A 23,330-nucleotide genomic window follows, 5' to 3' on the forward strand; every position below is an offset into this window, starting at 1 on the left:
ACTGGGATGCCTCACCTCTGGACGTCTTTTGCCAGTGAAGCACCTGTTTTTGCGCTGCTGGGATTCCCCTGAGGCTCCCCTCCATGAGAAACACCACCTCTAGACTTCCATGTTTTTGCGATGTTGCAGGGGAATCCCAGCAGGGGAATCCCAGCAGGGGAATCCCAGGAGCACAAAAACAGGTGCTTTGCTGGCAACGGAAGTCTGGAGGTGGGGTTTCCCAGCGAGGGGAGCTTCAGCAAAATCACAGCATCACAAAAACATGAAAGTCCGGAGGTGGGGAGGGGAGGGTTGCCTCGGGAATCCCAGCAGTGCAAAAACGGGCGGTTCGGCTGGCAAAATGGGTGAGTTTTGGGCTTGCATGCATTAATCGCTTTTCCATTGATTCCTATGGGAAACATTGTTACATCTTACAAACTTTTCACCTTACAAACCTCGTCCCGGAATCAATTAAGTTCGTAAGACGAGGTATCACTGTACTCCGAAAAATACGGTAGTTAAAGTAGAAATGCCAGGAAGCAAAAACTTATCTTCCAGACTTGAAATGGTTCTGATCACATCTGCATAGACCTCTGAGCTTCAAGTATGTTTGGAAAGACAATCTGGCTGCGAGCTTGTCCACAGTGGCTCTGGGTGCAAAATATGATCCTTCTGCCATTTTTGCTTCAGTGACTCTTTAGTGATGGGGGGACGGACAACGAAAGCAGCATGTTCCCAAAGAAGGTTTCCAACTATCCACTGAAGCACCGATTTCCCAAGCACACCGTGGCCTAAACTGGTTGTGTGAACTGTGCACAAAGGACAGTGGACAGCAAAAGAGGCTGTTTTGGTACCAGTGTGGCAGCTGCAGAGATATGCCCTTTACTCCTATTTGTTCCTCAAGGAGAAAACACATGCTAGGATGAATATTAATCCCAGTGAAAAAAAAGGGGGGGAAATAATTTGTCATCCTCCTGTGTCCTCAAAGCTGCCGATGGATTGAATAAATAAATATATTGCAAAATACTGTTTGCAAACTGCTGCTTTCCTGCTTGAACCGAGAACCTGCATTTAAAATACAACCAAGTTTTCCTCTAGGATCGATTTAAATAAGAAAGGTGGTGACCTTACAAAATCCCAGGCTGGGATAGGATGCCAACAAGGTCCTGCCTGACTTCATTGTCCTTGTTTTCCATAAATTATGCCACCCTGCTTCCTCTGAGCAAGACTAATTGCGTGTCATTATTTTTTATTTTTCACTTTTGGAAGAGTTTGCCTGAGTTTGATGACTGAATGCAATTATTTGCCGTCACGTGGGCAGAGAAAGAGGGAGACATTTGAAGCACTTGCCAAAGGACTTTGTCATTGTAGAGTCCAAGTCCAAGGTCCCTTCCCAGCAGCCATTTCAAGCCTTGGCAGCAACCTTTGATCACGGCAGTGTGACATCTCTCTCACTCTTGATCCCCCAGGCCGCTCTCATCAAGCAGGTAGAAACATAGAAACATAGAAGATTGACGGCAGAAAAAGACCTCCTGGTCCATCTAGTCTGTCCTTATACTATTTATCGCCCCGAATCTTTGGAGAGGGGCGGCATACAAATCTAATAAATTATTATGTCAATTCTACACAGCAAATGAGATCACTATGCTGGATTTCGTATTTCATCACCAGTCGGGTGCTTCCCATGTGTGCGGATCCCAATAAAGTGGCCTTTTGCAATTGACAGATGGAGATTTTGTCAATTCTGATGGCTTTCAAATATCCACTGAGATCCTTTGGCACTGCGCCCAGCGTGCCAAGGACCACTGAGACCACTTTCACTGGCTTATGCCAGAGTCATTGCAGCTCAATTTTTAGATCTTCGTATTTCACTAATTTCTCTAGCTGCTTCTCAATTCTGCTGTCCCCTGGGATTGCGATGTCGATGATCCATACTTTCTTTTTCTCCACAATCAGGATGTCTGGTGTGTTATGCTTCAGAATTTGGTCAGTCGGAAATCGGAAGTCCCACAGTAGTTTTGCTTGCTCATTTTCGACCACTTTTTCGGGCTTATCATCCCACCAGTTCTTTGCCACTGGTAATGGTAGTTTATTATAGTTGTTGTTGTTGTTGTTATCTTAGATCGATATATGTTTATCCCAGGCATGTTTCAATTCGGTTACTGTGGATTTACCAACCATGTCTGCTGGAAGTTTGTTTCAAGCATCTACTACTCTTTCAGTTAAATAATATTTTCTCAGACAGAATGCTCGGCTGCGTAGCTAGAGGTATGACAAGCAGGAAGAGAGAGATTGCCAGAAACTTTTGCCAGACCCATCCTCGAATACATAACTTGATTTCCCTTCATAGCCCTAATTGAGACGGGGCAAAAGGCTCCCTGCATCTTGCCATTGCTGCCTTATTCACATTCGCCATGGGCTTCCCAGTAGATTCACTGGTCCATTAGGTATATCTGCCCAGCCCTAGTGCAGGCAAATGGGCAGTGGAGTCCATAAAACTCAAGTTATGGCTGAGGTTGCAAACAATATAATCATAGGAAAGGGAGCAAAAGAGAATGTTTAGCATGCTCTTAGTCAGTGGCCATGACAATCTATGATGCTTTGAAATGCGTCTTTATTTTACCTATTAATGGAGGGCCTGGAAATGAGATTACTAATGTACTACTTATGAGCAATTGCCCCTATGAATTAACCTAGACTGCAATTTCAGTTTCCATGCACTACTTTCCTACAAAACAAATACCAGCTTGTTTAAAAATATCTTTCAAAAACATGCTCGTCTTTGCTCTTTCCTGTGACTCCCCCTCCCCCATTCTACTGCCACTTAAAAAGGGGTTGATTGACATCAGTGATCTGTTTCAGCTTCACAAAAAATAGAGGTAACTTTGCCCATTAGACATTGTTGGATGTTTTGCAAAACTCTCACAGAGGAAGAATGATGCTAAAAGGTACATAATCTGTTCTATAACAATATTTTTAAAAATAATTATGTAACATATTTTTTGGAGTATAAGATGCACCAGAGTATAAAACACACCTTGTTTTGGGGGGAAGAAACCAGGAAAAGAATCTGCTTAACAGATATTCATCTGGCTAGCATCCTTAGTCTGGTCAGCACATTATTTTATCACCTGGTTAGGGCTTTAAGAAAACCTTATTCGGAGAGAATAACAATAAAAGAGCTTGCAAACTGATAAGAGCTGGGAACATTGTTTGCACCTGGTTAGGACTGGAAATAAACATTCAGAGCAAATAGAGCAATGGAAAAAAATTACACAACATTCTTTGCAGAGAGTAACAATGAAAGAGGGTGCAAGCTGGTAAGAGCTGGGAACATCATTAACACCTGGTTATGGTTAGAAAAAAACTTATTTAGAGCAAATTAGAGCAATGAAGAAAAAAACCTGCAAAGACTTAGGGCTTGAAAAACATTTGCAGAGAAATGAAAGAGCTTACAAGGTAAGAGCTGGAAAGATCCTTGGCACCTACTTAGGGCTGGGGGAAAAAGCTTTGAAAAAAGCTACATTCAGAGTATAAGACGCACCCAAATTTTCTACCTCTTTTAGGGAGGAAAAAGGTGTGTCTTATACTTTGAAAAATATGGTATATCATTGTATTTACAGCTTAGCCCATTTTCTCATGGCTGACAGGCCCAAATAACAAAATCCTTCAACTAACAATAGAAAAACATCTTACAGTCAACAGTTGAAATGTTAATTACTACGCAATTTTTTATAAAAACAAACAAGATTGGCAAATCCAGTTCAAAAAGCTTATTGCTTTATAACTCCCCCCGGAGATTAGAACTGCCCCTACTCTTCCTGCCTTCCGTAAACTCCTTAAAACCCACCTTTGCCGTCAGGCATGGGGGAACTGAAACATCTCCCCCTGGGCATGTTTAATTTATATATTGTATGCTTGTGTGTATGTCTGTTAGTATATGGGGTCTGTTTTAAATCTTTAAATATTTTTAAATTTGTCAAATTATTTATGATTTGTTTCCACGTGCTGTGAGCCGTCCCGAGTCTTTGGAGAGGGGCGGCATTGCAAATCTAAGTAATAAATAAATAAATAAATAAATAAATAAATGAAAAATGGCCAGTTTTAACACATTAAGCTCCAAGGAGGTGGCCAAGAACGTCTTCAGTTCCTATCGCCCAGAGGATTGTGTCTCAGGTTCTCACCAAGTGAGTGCTTGAGAAAAGGACTGGGGGAGGCTGGGGTCCCAAAGAGCTCAGGGGCTGGGAGACTAGTCCAAGGATTAGGCAAAGTGAGCTCTTCTATGACATGTGGACTTCAAGTCCCAGAATTCCTGAGCTAGCATGATGGGCACAGGGGATGGGCGGGGGCTGGCGTACTAGATTCAGTGGCACATCAGCATCCTTGTGACAACCTGGGAATGAAAATGGCATCGACCTGATTTTTCAAGAAGAATGCTGACTGGCTCTAATTACTTGGTCTCTGTGTAACTCTCTCATCTTTTCCCTATCAGGTTTACATTCATTCACCAGCATAATTTCCATTTTTCAATTCCAGACGATTACTCAGGAAATAACTCACTTTCTGGGATTATAAAAGAATAGGTAATATACATGCAGCCCAGCTGCTTCCATGCAATGAAATATTAAATGTAACACCCCCTCCAAATGGCTCTATCTAACAATGCACATCGCACAACCTCTGACAAAAATCTAAACAGCAAAGAGACATAATTGCGTTGCATTGCACTTCTGGGCCTCCTCTATTTCTTCCAGTAACTACTTGAAGCGATGCAAATGGCAACCTTTTGTTGAGATGCAGCACCAAAGCACAGTCCGCTCATATTTGCCTAAGCGCCAGGCCATCCTGAAAATGGGATTTCTGAAAAGCCTCCTTGACACAAAACTCATCACATTCAAAATCTCCATGGACGTTCATCACATTCAATTGAATGTGCCTGTGAATTCTTTTTTTCCAGCCATGGGGACCAAATAGTCAAGTGGTACAGAACAGACCCCACCTGGCTCAATTAGAATAGCTGTCAGGCCTGCCCCATTCAGATCCTTTAGGAAAAAAAGACTCGACTTCATTTGGGTGAAGGGATAGGAGTCAGGGTTCGAAGCAGAGGTGGGCTGCTAAGGTGGAACGGTGAGGTGTGCTCACCCTCATAGCTCTGAATGCTAGTGGAGTCCAGTGCCATTCTGCTACTGCACCTGGACAGGTAGTGAAATTGCACACGGACATGCAGGTGTGCCCATGCTCCCCACTAAGTCATGCCCACAGAACCGGCAGAAAAGGAAGCTCCTGCCACCTGTCCCTTTATGGTGCCCCTCCCCTGACATTGAAATACCAGAATGGCCTGCTATGATAGAGGAATGGTGTTAGAACATAATTTCAGAATATAAGAAGAGCCCTGCTGAATCACGCCAAAGCTCATCGAGTCCAGAATTCTGTCACACAGTGACCCACCAATTGTCCATGGGGATCTTGAGCAGAAAGAGAAGGCAAAACCCTCCCTTTCCCTTGACCCCCAACAAATGGTACTCAAGGGAATCCTGCCTGCCTCAACCAACATAGAGGTGGCACATGGACATCCATTTCAATAACCACCGATACACTTGGCATCCATGAATCTGTCTAATCCTGCCTTGAAGCTATCCAGGCTGACAGCTGTCACGACCTCTTCTGGAAGGGAATTCCATAAACCAACGACCCTCTGGGTGAAGAAATATTTCCCATTATTTGTCCTCACTTTCTTACCTATGAGCTTTAGGGAGTGCCCCCTTGTCCTAGTATTGTCTGATAGAGAAAATAATTTTTCTCTATCCACCTTTTCTATCCCATGCATGATTTTATACCCTTCGATCAAGTCACCCCTTAAATGCCAACTTTCAAGGCCAAAGAGACCAAGGCGTTGCAACCTGGTTTCATAAGGGAGGTGTTGCAGTGGAACTGTTCGGAAGGCAGCTGAAAACTACTGGCTGGTGGGTTGCCAGCCTTGCCTAGCCAAGGACCCCCACTAAAACACGGAACGAGGTGGAGGGTGAGTGGGTGGCATGCAGGCAGTGGCTCCAAGGCAAGCATGTCCCTGGGACCCAACCTGAGGCGAAGTGCGAGTGGGTGGCATGCTTACCTTTGCTGAGCAGAGCGAGCAAGGCACTGAGGTCAGAGGATTAGCACAGTCACATGGTGAAGGCAACATATATAGGGCTGGGAGAGGTGGGGTGGGCACTGGGTGGGGTGGGCAGGCAGGGCGAGTTGAGATGAGGGGCAAGTGGGATCTAGGCGACTGGGCGGGTGGGGCCAGGGCCAACCAGAGGTAGTATTTGCCGTACGGTGAACCAATCCCAATTTCCACTACTGGTTCACCTGAACCGGTCCAAACCAGCTGAATACCACCTCTGATATGCTATCATCCTGAACAGTAGCTACCTTTATTTTTATTTTTTTATTTATTTATTCAATTTTTATGCTGCCCTTCTCCTTAGACTCAGGGCAGCTTACAACATGTTAGCAATAGCACTTTTAAACAGAGCCAGCATATTGCCCCCACAATCCGGGTCCTCATTTTATCCACCTCAGAAGGATGGAAGGCTGAGTCAACCTTGAGCCGGTGATGAGATTTGAACCACTGACCTGCAGATCTAGCAGTCAGCTTCAGTGGCCTGCAGTATAGCACTCTACCTGCTGCACCACCCCGGCTCATTTGGTTTACCCCAAAGGTTATTTTTGGCAGATTCAAATCCTGACAATCCGTATAATTCTGTCCTTTGCCAGATGACTTGAGATGACTGAGGCTGATGACTGAACAGCAAAGCATTTATGAAGAAAGTCATTTCTGAGAAACCTGGGACATTGGAAGAGCCAGGGACACCTGGAAGTGGGGAAAAGCCCTAAGGTTGCAAAGCCATTGGGCAACTTGAACAGCTACTGAGGGACTGAATGAACTTACTCAGCCGCAGAAGGGCCAGGAATGGCAAATGCACATGCTCACACACAAACACACATCATTGCCATCCTAACACTCTCAATGCAGGCAGAAATAATCAGATTTGGTTGCATGATTTTAAAAAAACCAGTTTTGTTTGCTTTTTTTTAATTTCCAGAATTTATGTATTTATTTATTCTTTTTTTTTTTGCTGCCCTTCTCCATAGACTCAGGGCGGTTACAACATGTTAGCAATAGCACTTTTTTTAAACAGAGCCAGCATATTGCCCCCATAATCCGGGTGCTCATTTAAGAATTAATGATGGAAAAGAAGAATAGCTTGAATCACCATGGGCAATTTTTCTCCTTCCCCATTTTTAAATCCTTATTTTTTGTGTGTGTTTTTTATAAATAGTTTTTCTTTTTTTACAATTTCACTTTGTATTTTATTGTGCTGGGAGAAAGTATTTTTCCTCTCTTTTTTCCTTTTGCCTTTTATCTTATTTCCTTTTCCCATTTCCTTCCCACTTCTATCTCTTTTCTTTTTTTGGAATAATCTTTATTAGTTTAATCTTTATTAATACGCTAAATAATTTCTTTGCATTTCATGGAGTGTAAAACATATAGAAAAACTAGAAGGCTCTGCTGTGTGGATGGAAGTTGCAAAACCCAGCTGATACATGATAAATGAACACTCAAAGAAGCTCCATGGAAAGATTATGCTGTATCAGGAAATGTGCCCCTTTGATTCAGTCGGCTGCTTTGCAAGTAGATTCTGGCAACAGCTTTGTCATGGTGCGGTGAGATCAAGGCTGATGGGGGATTAGAGGCAGGTCATTGCAGAAGGCCCAGGAGAGAGATCAACACAGCGGCCTTGAACCCTCTTCCCTGCCTGACATTGGGGTTCCTCAGAGGGCTGCATTCATACGAGTTGATTAAAAAAGTCCTTCAGAGGCTCAGATTCTACCAATCGGTATTCAAACTGACAGAAGTGATTCCTCAAAATTTACTTCAAACCAAGGGACATTTTAGAATGATTCTCACCGCAATAGCACAAATTCGTCTTGCATTTGCTATGTGACAAAGTAACCAACCAGGTCTATACACCATGTATCCCCAAAAATAAGACAGCGTCTTATATTATTTTTTGCTCCCAAAGATGTGCTACATCTCATTTTCAGGGGATGTCTTATTTTTTTTCAATGAATTGTATCCTGTATCCTGCTGCAGCAAAAACGCATCCAAACATGCAGCCGCATGTTGGATGCATGTTGGATGTATTTTAAAATCTGATTGATGCAGCGTTTTGGGATGCAATTTATTGACAGCAATGTTATATATGTTCTGTTCAGCAAGGCTGCGAAATGAAACGTCTCCTATGTCTTATTTTCGAGGGATGTCTTATATTAGGCCTTATATTATGCAATTCTACAAAACCTCTCTGGATGTCAATGTTCCAACTGACAAACCCTAGCACATCAAGCACAGTCAAGATGATCCAATCCCTGATTGCAAAACTTTATTGAGTACATCATTTCAGCACTGATGAGGGCAAAAGTGTTGGTCATGACCTATAAAGCCCTACATGGCATGGGACCAGATTACTTACAAGGCTGCCTCCTGCCGCATGAATCCCAGCGACCGGTTAGGTCCCACAGAGTCGGCCTTCTCTCGGTCCCGTCAACCAGACAATATCACTTGGTGGGACCTAGGGGAAGAGCCTTCTCTGTGAGTGCCCCGGCCCTCTGGAATCAGCTCCCCCCAGGGATTTGTGTTGCCCCCACCCTCCCTGCCTTCCATAAGAGTTTAAAGACTCACTTATGCCACCAAGCTTGGGGTCATTAGATTCTACCCCCCAGCCAATGAATATATAGTACGTTTGTTGATTGGGATGTGTGCAGGTTAATAGGCTTTTTAGTTCTTTTTTAAAATGCAATTCTTAATTTTAACTTTAATTATTATATCGATGTATACTGTTTTTTATATGTCGTGAGCCACCCCAAGTCTTCGGAGAGGAGCGGCATATAAATTTAATAAATAAAATAAATAAAACCAGATCTAGCTAATTACCATGCAAACCCCCATAATTAAAGTATAGGATTCTCCTTCCCCTATTAATGCGGGTCACATTGTCTAATTGAATGCCCCCACATTGTTATTGTATTGTATTGTTATGAAAAAAAGAGTTAATGTGAGGGTTCCAAATAGTATCCAAAATCAAATCGGAGTCAGAGGCAAATTATTCCTCAAAGTTCCAATTTATCAGCAGACCCATGTTGGCACATCTGGGAGAAACTTGAATCTGAAGTCCCTGGGGTTTCTCCATCCAGTTGAAAGGTCAATCCCTTGTCCCCACACCAAGTCCATCATGTTGCCCAATCTTCATCTGCCAACTTGGCAGCAACTCTCATCTCCTTCCATGCAGATGCAGAAATGCAAAGACAAAGGATGACCTTGACAATCTAAAAGTAATTTGTTATGGCTATATGCAGACATCCCTCATACAATTATCCCTCCCAAATTCTCACATTTTAAAATAGCATAAAGTGTAGCAGGCCAGAGACCCCAATTAAACTGGCTTCATCCTGACAGGCAGCCTCCCCTCAGGAAAAGACTGAGTCCTACAATAAAAGAAAGAGGATAACATAGGGGATTCATACAACATCTTTAACCATCCCACATGTTTAGCTTGTCAGCTTTTACATTCCAACTTTTCACCTAAGTAGCTTCAGACAAAGGGTAGCCCTTTCAATGGATTAGGTATTGTAATTGACCCCTAAATATTCTGGAGTCTAAAACTTTCTTCACTTCATAGTGTGTCTCTCCCTATATTATTACAGGGGAAGGTGGTGGTTGGGTTTGTGGTATTATATCTGACCCAATCACCACTTTTAATAAGCTGCAATGAAATACCGGATTAATTTCCCCCAATATTCTAGGTCAGTAATGGCGAACCTTTTTCCCCTCAGGTGCCGAAAGAGCATGTGCGAGTGCCCACACCCATAATTCAATGCACGGGGAGGATGAAAACAGCTTCCCCCACCCCCTGGAGGACCTCTGGAGGCCAGAAATGGCCTGTTTCCCAACTTCTGGTGAGCCCAGTAGATTCATATTTGGACCTCCCCAGGCTCAAATACTTCCCTGGAGCCAGGGGGGGCTAAAATGCCCTACTCCATCCCTCCAGAGGCTCTCTGGAAGCCATAACCGCCCTCCCAGAGCCTCCGTGTGAGCCAAAAATCAGTTGGCCAGCACACACATGCACGTTGGAGCTGAGCTAGGGCAATGGCTCATGTGCCAGCAACTATTGTTCCACGTGCCCCCTTTGGCACCCGTGCCATAGGTTCGCCATCACTGTTCTAAGTAATGCAAGCTGCACAGTGACAGGGTTGATAATTTTAACTATTGGGAATGGATCCCAAAATTTTGGCGTTAGCTTTTTACTGGGTATTCTTAATCAGATATATTTTGTGGACACTGATTTGTTTATTATCATGAGCAGCCCGTGTCTATCATCGCCTCCACCTCTCTGTCCAGAAGGGCAGACTGCTTCAGTTACTATTGGGTCGTCTTTGCCACTGTCCCCTTCGTACCCTTAAGAGCAGAAAACTACAGAGTAGATTTATTGCCAATTCCAACACATTGGAATCGTGTTCCAGGCAGAGCAAATTATAGTCACGGGCGAAGGGTTTCCATTTGTTAACAACAATCCTGCGATTGGAATGAGATACAGTAGAGTGACATTTTCTTCTTTCTGTCTCGATCATTGTTCTTGAATCACAGCCAATGATGTTCCGATCATTGCTCGTGATAGGCAAAGTGTTGGTGTCATCCTTTGTCTTGGCTGGGCTCCCTTATTAGCAAAGCTGGAAAAAATCTACTAATTCCTGCATTGCTGCAGCCACGAGATGGGTTTGCCCTTTCTGCTAATCCAGTTGACCAAGTCAGTGGTGGTCCTTTCTCCAGCCTTAGAGGGAGCACGAAGTCTCCTTTGAGTGATGCTCAAATTCTAGTGACTATGTCTCTGATTGGCAACTAAACGTGGCAAACAGTTTGGTTGGCATCAAATGTCTATGTCTTCAGTGATAAAAGAGCAGAGTTCAGTTTCCTCTGGGATTTATTTATTTATTTTATTTATTATTTAGATTTGTATGCCGCCCCTCTCCGCAGACTCGGGGATGTTATTCTGGAGGGCAGGGGCTGCGACCGCCTTGTTTCCTTAGACCCAGAAGATGTTTAATTGACAAGACATCCACTCAATGCAAATGGGCAGAAAAATGGGGATAGGTGGTCCCTGGATAGCCAGACCCCCTGCTATCAATGGCTTTATCAATAATCAACACCTTGAATTGCCCTCGGAAGCCAGCTGGCAATCAATGCAATTAGCATAGAAACAGTGACACATGGGAAGAACGAAAAGAGCCCATGCATCCCAGATTGCTTATTTGTATCCTATAACAATCATTAAGTGTTGTAGCTTATGATTCTTGACAAACTTATCTGTTTTGTACACTGAGAGCATAGGCACCAATGACAAATCCCCTGTATGTCCCGTTACACTGGTCAATAAAGAATTCATTTCAATTCAATTCTACTCTATTTCATAACGGCTGATGTTGTATTTTGAAACAGTTCTAGCTGTAGATTATAGATGATTTTCAAGAGAAGCTTATGTGCAGTGGCTGCCGATCAATTTCCGGTCACAATTCAAAGTGTTGGTTATGACCTACAAAGCCCTACATGGCATCGGACCAGAACACCTCCAAGACCGCCATCTGCCGCACGAATCCCAGCGGCTGATTAGGTCCCACAGAGTTGGCCTTCTCCGGGTCCCGTCGACTAAACAATGTCATCTGGCGGGACCCAGGGGAAGAGCCTTCTCTGTGGCAGCCCCGGCCCTCTGGAACCAACTCCCCCCTGAGATTAGGACTGCCCCCACCCTCCTCGCCTTTCGTAAGTTATTAAAAACTCATCTTTGCCGCCAGGCATGGGGAAACTAACATACACACCTCAATTATCAAGGCTGGTGTATGGTTTGATTGGTTGTGTGATTATTTTATTTTATTATAAGGGTTTTAAATTGTATTTTAAAATTGTATTTGTACACTGTTTATGTTGTTGTGAGTCGCCCTGAGTCCTTGGAGAAGGGTGGCGTACAAATCTAATAAATAATAATAATAATAATAATAATAATAATAATAATAATATTATTATTTGCAAAAGTCCAGGACAGTAGTGTCTCTCTGAAGAGTTTGAAGAAAAGATGCAACTCACCGACACAATGAACCTTTGCAAAAATGGTCCTGGCTAGTACTGCTACCTCCTTTTCAAGCCGTAACTGAGAGTCCAGGAGGACCCCCCCCCCAAGTTGCAGGCCAATATTGAATGAGGACTGCTATTCCATCCAAGATGACCAAGGTGAAAACATCTCTAAGCGAAGGGCAGAACTGCATTGAAGTTTGTTCCTCCCCATCCAGACCCAAATACCCTCCTGACACCAAAGTCGGTACCCTGGCATCATCTTGCAGCCCAGGATTTAACATTCTGATGATGCCAAAACCCCAAACTGACAGATGACCCCACTGAGGAAGGAGGCAAAACACTGCAGCATAATGCCTACCACCGTGAGTCTCCCTAACTGGTCAATGGGGTTGAAAACCAGAGCGGTCAAGGTAGCAGCAGAAGGGTGCACCACTGCTTTCCTAGCTTCATCAAAGGTCATCAACAGGTGTGATCAATACTGCCTGGGTTCTATCTCACCATCTGAAATCATTCAAAATAACATGCTTCCTTCAAAGGAAGATTGGACCTTGGACAATATTGCCCAAGATATTGCGTGTTTCTTTAGCATAGATGAGGCTTGGTGGCACAGTGGTTAGAGTGTAGTACTGCAAGCTACTTCTGCTGGTCACCGACTGCCAGCAGTTTTGCAGATGGAATCTCAGTAGCCTCAAGGTTGACTCAGCTTTCCATCTTTCCAAGATTAGTAAAATGAGGACCCAGATTGTTGGGGGCAATATGCTGATTCTGTGAACATCTTAGAGAGGGCTGTGAAGCACTGTGAAGTGGTGTATGTTTAAATTGGTTGCCGATTGGTTTCCAGACACAATTCAAAGTGTTGATAATGACCTATAAAGCTCTACATCGCATCGGGCCAAGATTACTTGCGGGACTGCCTTCTTCCGTATGAGTCCCAGCGACCGGTTAGGTCCCATAGACTCGGCCTCCTCCAGGTCCTATCAACCAAACAATGTCGCTTGGCAGGGCCAAGGGGAAGAGCCTTCTCTGTGGGGGGCCCGGCCCTCAGCTTCCCCCAGAGATTTGCATTGCCCCCACCCTCCTTGCCTTTTGCAAGAATTGTAAGACTCACAGGCTTGGGGCAATTAGATCTTGGCCCCCTTGCCGATGAATGTTATGTATGGCTGAGTCTGAATGTGTATGATTGATTTTTTAAAAAATATTGGGGATTTTAGGCTAGTTATTTAGCTTATTTAATTGGATTCGCCACTCGGAGAGGGGCAGCAAATAAATCCAATCAATCAATCAATCAATCAATGCTAATGCTAATACAGTGGGAACACAGGATAATGTATATCCCAAACTGGAGACCTAGCAGCGGGTGGGCTCAGTGCTCTTTGGCCACTGCATCACCTCTCTATGCGCAGGGCCCCAGGAATGCTCTCCTCTCCTCCCTTGAGAAGTTTGATGCCCTTCCCTCCCCATGGAAAGCTGCTTTCAGGTGCTCTTCACCTGGAACTCCTGAATTATCAGCTCAGCTTTGCTGACACTTTGCAGAAATGCTCCTGAACGGCTCCTCAGGTCAGCACCTAGGATCAGCCGATCTGGCAGGTTATCTGAGTAGCAAATGTCCCTTCCAGGGGAGACTGGCCTTGGCTTTGCTATTTTCTCTTCTTTACACTTACTACAAATGAGCAATTTGAGCAGAGTTGCCTCAGAAGTCTTTGCAGGAAAGCTGGTAGCCACTTTTGTCCTTAGGAAGATCGCACAAGCAGTCATGGGCGTCCCAAGGTATGCCCATGTTTCTTCAACACTCTGTGGACAACATTGGCTGCCAATTGGTTTCTGGTCGTGATTCAAAGTGTTGGTTATGATCTCTAAAGCCCTACATGGCATGGGACCAGATTACTTGTGGGACTGCCTTCTGCCGCATAAATCCCAGCGACCAGCGAGGTCCCACAGAGTCAGCCTTCTCCAGGTCCTGTCAACTAGACAATGTAGCTTGGCAGGGCCTAGGTGAAGAGCCTTCTCTGTGGGGGCCCAGGCCCTCTGGAAGCCTCTCCCCCCGGTGATTTGCACTGCCCTCACCCTCCCTACCTATTTATACTTGGGGCCATTAGGCTCCAGCCTCTGGCCAACGAGTTTGTGGTATGTTTGTTGTCTGAATATGAATGAATGATTTTTAATGTTTCAAAGTTTTTTTTAATGGTTTTTAGATTAGTTATTTATATTAATTGGATTTCAGATGTGTCGTTGTATATTGTTTTATAATATGTTGTGAGCTGCCCCAAGTACTCGGAGAGGGGCGGTATACAAGTCAGTCAAACAAACAAACAAACAAACAAGCAAACAAGCAATTATTCAAATTATAAATATATTCCCTGTCACTTTGAATAAGAAAAGAACCAGGCAGAAAAACTAAACATATTTAGGTCCAGCTGGAAGGGATAAGAAAAGATGCTATTTATCACCCAGCTCCTGAAAAACATATTTTTAAATCATCTGTGTAAGCTAATTGTTTATTTTCTCTTCAGTAAGACTGATTTCTCATAACAACATCAAGTGTTGATAAACAGCTTGAAAAATGCTTCCTCTGCATAAGGTTCTCTCACATTCTTTTGGTCTAGATCAGGAGTCCCCAATGCCCGGGGTCCATGGCCTGTTGGGAACTGGGCTGTGGAAATGGTGGACAAGCGTGCAAAGCTTCATTTGCACATGTGCAGGATTTAGGTTACATGCATCAAACCATCCCCCCCGCCACTCTTGGTCCATGGAGCCAGAAAGGTTGGACTGGTCTAGATGAATAACCAAGAAACCAGAGGTGGGCTGCTAAGGTGGAACAGTGCCGTATGCTCACCCCCGTGGCTCTGAGTGCAATTCTGCTACAATTCTGCAGCCATGGGCACACCTGCATGTCCGCGTGCGATTTCGCTATCTGCCCAGGTGCAGTAGCATAATTGCACTGGATTCTTCTAGCACATGCCACTGTTCCACCTTAGCAGCCCACCTCTGCAGGAAACTGTACAAAAAAGTAGAAGCCACTCTCCGTATGTAGCCAAGAAAGGAATTGCACACACAAATTCAGACAATCAAGGTTTGCTTTTCAAAACTGTATTTGGAGGAACAATGGAATCCAAGATTACAAAGATCAGAACTGGTTTACAGCACGAAATTCACCCTCCATCCAATGACAAACTGTCAACCTTCTTTCAAACACGCAACGTACTAATGAAGTCAGAAACAAAAGGCTTATGTTTTGTCCTGTAACATCCTCTCCTTAACAGACCTAGCTCACTTCTGTCTCTCGAGGCTGGGTGTACATGAACTCTCAGGTTTTAGCCTCTGCAACCGGGACGGATGGCGGAAAAGGTTGCTTGTCCTGTCTTCATGTCAGTCATCCCAAGACATGTGGCTGCAGCAGCTTCTGTGGTTGTGCCCAGCATCTCCATCGAAGTAAGTGTCTGACACGGAATTACTCTTGTAGTGTCTAATTCTGACACTAATAAAGTCAATTACAAGTTCTTCTATCGGTGTCAGTAAATAAATGGCTGGTAAATAGATGGCTGGTTCTATCTGCTTTGGCACCGTTAATTAAACACCACTTCCTGGATTATAAGGCCATTATTCTCTTTAAGTAGAGCCCCATTTTGTCATGAAATATGCAAAATGAACAGCAATTGGACTGATCTGTTCCCCCATCCATTCATCCATCCAATCAATCAATCAATCAATTAATCAATCAATGAATCATCATTAGTTTTATGTATGCAATGCCTTTATGATCATTGACCATAATAATCCATCCATTTCATATTCTTTCAATGAATCCTTAGCCTAATTCAACCGTTCTTTATGTGCTGCAGTTCGATGCATCTGACAGGCAGTTCTGGGACCTTGGGAGCTGGATGGGCAGCTGTTCTGAGGACATCATTTCAGCTCTTAGGCGGGTATTGATACGTTATAGCAGTGATGGTGAACCTTTTTTCCCTCGGGTGCCGAAAGAGTGTGGGTGCGCTCTATCGCGCATGCCCGAGTACCCACACCCATAATTCAATGCCTGGGGAGGGTGAAAACAGCTCCCCCCAGTGGCCCTCTGGAGGCCAGAAATGGCCTGTTTCCCAACTTCTGGTGGGCCCGATAGGCTCGTGTTTCATCCTCCCCAGACTCCAAAGGCTTCCCTGGAGCCAGGGGAAGGTAAAAATGCCCTCCCCCATCCCTGGAGATGCTCTCTGGAAGCCAAAAATACCCTCCAGAGCCTCCGTGTGAGCCAAAATTCAGCTGGCTGGCACACACATGCACATTGGAACTGAGCTAGGGCAGCAGCTCGAATGCCAGCAGATATGGCTCCGCGTGCCACCTGTGGCACCCGTGCCATAGGTTCACCATCACTGCGTTATAGCATCAACGAGCTTATTTGACTGCATTAAGACCGTAGAACCTGTTCCCGTCCATCGAGCTCCCACCCCATCACAACTCCAGTGCTCAGCCATTTGGGTGATCTCATATTGAATAATAACAATCTCTTGTATGCAAAGATTTAATTAAAAAAATACACAAGCAGATTAACAAATGTAACTCTTTTTAAAAAGTACCACAATTTTTTACAGAATTATTTCTGGCTCCAGCTATGCTAAAAAAAAAACACCACCATCCAACCCCCAAAGTCTATTCCCACCCCCTCCCCACCCTCCCCAGGCTCTCCAAACAAGGCCAAAGAGTCTGGTGCCTTGAGCCACTCTGCTTTCTATACACATTCAATGCGAAAACTGTATTCTTCTGCTAAGAATGATAGCCCTGTTGCACACGAAAGATGTGCACCTGACTCTCTCCTGACCTTTGACTGTTCTCCTCCCTGGCCACCTTCTCGGGCCAACGGCTCCATCCCAGCAAGAGAGAGACAAAGCCCCCTCTGGCAGCAGCCTGACCCTCCTCCCTCCACTGGCACAGCACCCTCACAGGCAAAGGTGGGCTGCTAAGGTGGAACGGTGACGTGTGCTCGCCCACGTGGCTCTGAGTGCTAGTGGAATCCAGCACAATTCTGGTACTGCACCTGGGCAGGTAGCGAAATCACGTGTGGACATGCAGGTACAAAGAAAAGAGAACTCTCCCCGGGGCTCCCACCAGCTTCTCCGAGATCAGTTGCGTTACCGCACTGGATGCCTCGCGGTGCCTGTCTCCCCCACTCTGGATTTGGGGATCTGAACCCGACTCCCTTTCGATCAGCTAAGAGCGACAGAGGTCATCGCCCATCCCTTCACAATGGCGCTCGCCTATCTCTCAGGACCGACTCGCCCAGGTTAAACTGCTGTTCACATGGAACCCTTCTCCACTTTGGCCTTCAAAGTTCTTGTTTAAATATTTGCTACTACCACCAAGATCTGCACCTGCGGAAGCTGCACCCGGACCCACGCCCTAGGCTTCAAGGCGCACCTGCGTCTCTGCGCATGATTTCGATATTTGCCCAGGTGCAGTAGCAGACTCGCGCTGGACTCCGCTAGCACTCAGAGCCACGGGGGCGAGCACACGTCCACCTCTGCTCACAGGTACAGGTAAGGCAAACAGGAGAACCTCACCACCGTTAGCCTTCCCATCCTCGTCCACAACTCAGATGGAGGCCGAGCTGTAAAAAATGCTCTCTCTGTGGAGCTGCGAGCATTAAAAAAACCTTTTGTGGAATTAAACGGGAGCAAAAATTAGGGCCTGGACGGCTCCCATCCCACAGTGCAAATAATGCAACTAATGGGTTATTCCCTTCTGGCTGGCTGCTCTGCTCAGCGGGCCCAGAAATCCATTCATACCATCGGATTTCCATGCTTTTCTGCCTTGGCTAATCCCACAGGCCCTGCATCCCAGCAGCATGGCAGAGAATGCTTCCCAGGGTGCAGAGAATGTGCTCCAGAGCAAGAGGGTGACATGTCCATCTAAGTCAGAAATCTGTTTTTTCCCCCCTACTTTAAATAACATTCTTTGGTACTAAACACTACAAACACATTCTTCCGGTCAAAATTGCAACGAATGAACAGAGAAGCAGCCTAAGCTTTTACAAAGTGCTTCAGACAAAAGAGAACTCAAGAGTTCCAGTAAAATTAAGGTTTTCCCAAAGAAAAGGGGAAAAACATAGATATAGGCATCTCTTAACTATAGAAAATCTAAGATTCTTAAGCACATAACCCCACGTCAAAAACAAAATACAAGAAACCCCAGATCTGTGATGCACAAACCGTTGTCATCCAAATTGTGACGTTGTCTAGGGCAGTGTTTCCCAACCTTGGCAACTTGAAGATATCTGGACTTCAACTCCCAGAATTCCCCAGCCAGCGGAGTTGAAGTCCAAATATCTTCAAGTTGCCAAGGTTGGGAAACACTGGTCTAGGGTCAAATGTGCCAGTCCCCTCTTTGTGCAATGGGAATGCCCTTTTCCTTCAATTTGTGGCCTTCCTCCTTCTTCCCAAATGCCAAAGGAATAAGACCAGGCATCCCCCCCCCAAGTGGTGGGACCCCTTCTGGGGCAAAGGAGGTGGCAGCAGCAGTGGAAAAGCTGTCATTCATCCACCACCACCCGCCTTTGTCCATCTGTTTCCAACTTTGCGCATTTTCAGAGTGAGTTTGGGGTCGGGCAAATAACTTCTTGTAATTCACAAAGGCAATTTTCATATGGCAGAAGAGAACGTACTCAAGCCTAAGTACACTTTTAAAAATGCATAATAATTTTGATGCATAAAATGCACAGTACTAAAAATATGGACTGATGACTATGATTCTGTAAATGCTTTTTGTAGTTTATAAGCTTCCCCCCCGCCCCCCGCTTCCTCCCCAATTCCCCCGTACTGCTGCAGCAGTAGTCCACCGTAAATAAACTGAAGAAAGTAAATATTTAACTCCTGGCCACCAGTCAATCCATTCGCCAATATTTACATGACATTTATTAAAAAGGATTTGAAAGGATCTTCCAGAAATGGTCTTCTGGACCTGATGCGCGTCGGAAGATCGCCTGATGCTGAAGAGATGGATGGGAAATCAAGCTCCTGAGTGACAGGCACAGCAACCATAAATGAGTCATCCTGGGGTGCTTGAAGATCTAGCAAGTTCACTGTGGTATCAAAAACACGAAGCAGCCATGCTAGAAAGCAGTCGTCTACCAGAGGTGGCACTTTGGTTGCACGTGGATCTTGAAGATGTTGCCCTTTTGCAACAGCTTAGCACGATGGACACATGTTGCCCTTGACTTTCAAGATTTTCAGATGAGTTGCGTATGGGAGGAAAATACCCTGAAACCAAGAAGAACATGCATGCGTACTGGAATGCCATGGACACGGTTCCCCACAGCCAGCTCTGTGGAAGGCACATCACAAGCACAATGCAGTGGAGAGAAGTTGAATCAACACACTGACCTGAGCCATTTGGGCTCGTCGACTACAGAAGTGCTTTCAGCGTTGTTTTTTTCTGCCCAACTTTTGATGGCCTTATTGTAACTCATTTATAGGGGTGTCTGAGGCAACATTTCTAAAACTAATAATGAAATTATATCGAGTCTACAGGGCAGGATGGTTAAGAGTACAATTCATCCAGTTTGGTGTATGTGGGAGGAGGAGGTTTTCAAACCAAGCACCCAAAATATAGATTCTTGTCTTAAAAAAAGAGCTTCATTGTGTTTTTCAAAAAGGAAAAAAAATCTCTTGAGACACCATGAACAAGGTTCAGGAAGGCCCAAACATCCGTAGCATTGTCACTGTTGCTTGAAGAATGAGAGTAGAGGGAACTACAGTACTTTAAAAAATGGTTCCATTCCATCTAATTATTGTTAACACTCCAAAAATTAAAAAAGCAGCCAAAATAGATTTATTTTAGCAATGCAATGGACAGCATCACTCAGAAGCAAAAGCTAATTCAATATATTGCTGTTTTATCGTTCTTGCTTCTGTAGAGATGAAACCGAACGTTGGTCATTTTCACTCTGCGTTGCTAGAAATGTAACTTTGTTTTTCCTTTAGCTGAAGCCTGGAGTGTGCAGGATCCATCAAAGACACAACAACGGCCAGGTAATTAATTATCTTAAGCGTCAGTTCAAAATGACCCAAGGCGGGCGAGTTTTAAACTCCAAGCAAGACATTGAAATCACAGCCAATGAAGAATCAAGCCGGCCTCAGGAAAGCCAGGCAGTTCTCCAAATGTTTGATCCTAATTTCATCTTTGTTATTCTCAGTAGATGTCACTTTGTGCTAAAAAGTGGTACCTAGCAGGAAAATAAATCAAGATAATGTTTCTCATTACAATCATGGGCTTTTCATACACTCACTTATCCAAGGGCATGTTTTGAATTTTCTTTTCCCAGCAAAACAAAAAACAACCACCTCTAATTCACCCACATGGCTTCTCTGAATCTTTGGCTACCAGCTCATGGGATTTCCTGGCAAGTGATGATACCATGGTGCAGCTGGGTTAGAAAAAAAAAAGGAGACTTCGTTTCCCGTAAAAAAAGGTATAATTTTGGGAGGGTGGTTCCTTATCTCCTTCGATAAGGCAGTTTCTCCTATTGTTCAACAGAAATTGCAGAAAGCAAAATTCATCATTGTTTTCTTGCAGTTTAACACATCATGAACCCAAGTGAAGTTTGGAAGAAATTGTCCTGGGCTGGGCTAAGACAATGCTGACGGATGCTCCCAAGAATTCTCACCGAGTTGTATGATTTCTGAGATGGTTCTCTGCCATACAGCAAAAAAACAAAAAGCAAGTGATCCAAGGAAGCCTCTGGGAAGTGAAATGAAGGGCCTGCAACGAGAGGCAGAGCTAAGAAGAGGCTAAGAGAGACTGGGAGAGCGCTGGAAGTTGCAGGAAGGGGGAAAGGATACAACTGAGAACTAAAGGGAGGGAGGGAGAGAGAGAGAGAGAGAGAATTCATGGAAAGATTAAAAATAGCTCACAACTGGAATGTGTTCACATTCACTGGGCAAATGTTTTTACTGCTGGCTCATGGTCCACAGAAGAAGAAAGATGAAGTAGTACTAGCTGCAAAAAAAAAAAAAAAGCCCCATCATTTCTGGGCATTGGGTGTCACCCTTCTTATTCCTCACAAGAACTGCTGCATGAATGGAGCTCTCTGTGCTAGGGAGTTGCGGCTGCGAGCTGGCCTCCTACAACAGCCACTGCAACAAGCGGCACCTGGCTCTCCTCGGGGCTGTTCAAGAGAGAAAATGAAGCTGAAGGTGCTGGGAACACCACGGCTGCCTGTGGCCTCCTGCTTAAGCAGGGGGGTTGGACTAGAAGACCTCCAAGGTCCCTTTCCAACGCTGTTATTCTGAGTGCATAGTTGGAACCAATGATGAGTGTCTGGAGCCTGATTGTATGTGCAAATAAAGACCTGCCTGAAACCAAAGTCCAGCAGGCACGCACAGATCGTGTGTATCAACTACATTCTCTCTTTGTCTGCTTTGGCGTTGACGTCTCTCCTGATTTCAGACCTTTTCTCAGAGAGATGAAAAAGAAGCTGCAAGAACGGCTAAAAAACAAACCCAAAAATACACCCGGCCCCAATCCAGCTTGAAAGTCAGTCCCTTATCCTCAGCGTTTAATGACCTGCTTGCCATTGGCTAGAAAACTAAACAGCAGCAGGGCCAGAAAAGTGGCGACGGGTGTTTTTCGAAACGACACTCCCCTCGGTTGCAGAGGGCCACCCAAAAAAGCCACGGCAGGGAATGCACAAGCACAAGAATGTAAACAGTGCCACCAGGCACCACGCCACAAAACCAAAAGAGGAAGTTCACGTACACAGTGTGGGAGCCACTGAAGCCGGCAAAGGTTCAGGCAGATCGCTCAAGAGGAGAAGGCAGTTCAGGGGAAAGCAGAAAACAGAAACCTGAAAGTGGGGAGGGGGGGGAGGCCCAGCAAGAGAGTTCTTTGTGGTAACTGTGCGTCTTGGAGGACACCCAGTGTGCCAAGGCACTGCAGTGCAGGAGTCCAGGGACCCGAGGAAAGGAGGCCGTCCGCTGCTCGCCATCACTGGGCGTGGAAGTAGATGGGTTTCACTTTCCCAGAAAGGATCTTGGGGACCTGCACCGAGATGATCTCAGCCATCATTTCAGGGTAGTCGACGCTCACCATGTGGGATTTCACCAACAGGTCAAATGTAAACTGATGCAGTTCTCTGGCAATCTAGAGGAGGGAAAAGGGAGGTGGTCACAGCAAGAAATTCCTTGTCTTGCTCAGCAAGCCCTCTCAGGAGACCTTCTGGCCTGAGGGATGCCCTCCGCCCTATGGAGAACTGGGGAGCCACTGGCGGTTGCAAAAGAGAGAAGCCTGGGGTTGCTCCAAAGGGAAGGGGGAAGAACACTCCCTCAAAGTGTTGGTTATGACCTATAAAGCCCTTCATGGCATCGGACCAGAATACCTTCGGGACCGCCTTCTGCCACATGAATCCCAGCGACCAGTTAGGTCCCACAGAGTTGGCCTTCTCCGGGTTCCGTTGACAAAACAATGTTGTCTGGCGAGCACTCTGGAATCAACTCTCCCCCGGAGATTAGAACTGCCCCCACCCTCCTTGCCTTTCGTAAACTCTTAAAAACCCACCTTTGTCACCAGGCATGGGGAAATTGATTCCCCTCGGCTGCTCCGTTTTATGTATGGCTTGTTTGGATTGTGTGATTGCTTTTAATTAAGGGTTTTAAAACTGGTTTTGCTTTTAACATTGGATTTATATTTTGTATTACTGTTGTGAGCCACTACAAATCTAATATATTATTTATATTATTATTATTATTATTATTATTATTATTATTATTATTGTTGTTGTTGTTGTTGTTGTTATTATATCTATCTATCTATCTATCTATCTATCTATCTATCCATCCATCCATCCATCCATCCATCCATCCATCCATCCATCCATCCATCCATCCATTCGATTTTTATGCCACCCTTCTCCTTAGACTCAGGGCAGCTTACAACATGTTAGCAATAGCACTTTTTAACAGAGCCAGCCTATTGCCCCCACAATCCGGTCCTCATTTGACCCACCTCGGAAGGATGGAAGGCTGAGTCAACCTTGAGCCGGTGATGAGATTTGAACTGCTGACCTATAGATCTACAGTCAGCTTCAGTGGCCGGCAGTACAGCACTCTACCTGCTGCACCACCCCGGCTCATTGTCCTGGTTACATTTGTGTTGTAAGGGCATTTTATTCTCCAGCAACTGGAAAATGCACAATGTGCTGTAA

The 23,330-nt window shown here is 44.9% G+C and overlaps 1 protein-coding gene across 1 annotated transcript in view; it reads right to left on the minus strand.

Annotated features, from left to right (window-relative positions):
• Positions 1-19,029: 19,029 nt before the first annotated feature.
• The window catches only part of AR (androgen receptor), a 205,609-nt gene continuing 201,308 nt past the window's right edge, over positions 19,030-23,330 (minus strand). The window contains exon 8 of the mRNA XM_070759624.1: positions 19,030-22,270. Within this exon, the coding sequence (XP_070615725.1) occupies positions 22,115-22,270 (156 nt within the window). The 3' untranslated portion in view covers positions 19,030-22,114. The remainder of the gene's footprint in view (positions 22,271-23,330) is intronic.

Source organism: Erythrolamprus reginae, chromosome 8 (genome assembly GCF_031021105.1).
Source record: "Erythrolamprus reginae isolate rEryReg1 chromosome 8, rEryReg1.hap1, whole genome shotgun sequence".
Classification (NCBI taxonomy): Eukaryota; Metazoa; Chordata; class Lepidosauria; order Squamata; family Dipsadidae; genus Erythrolamprus; species Erythrolamprus reginae.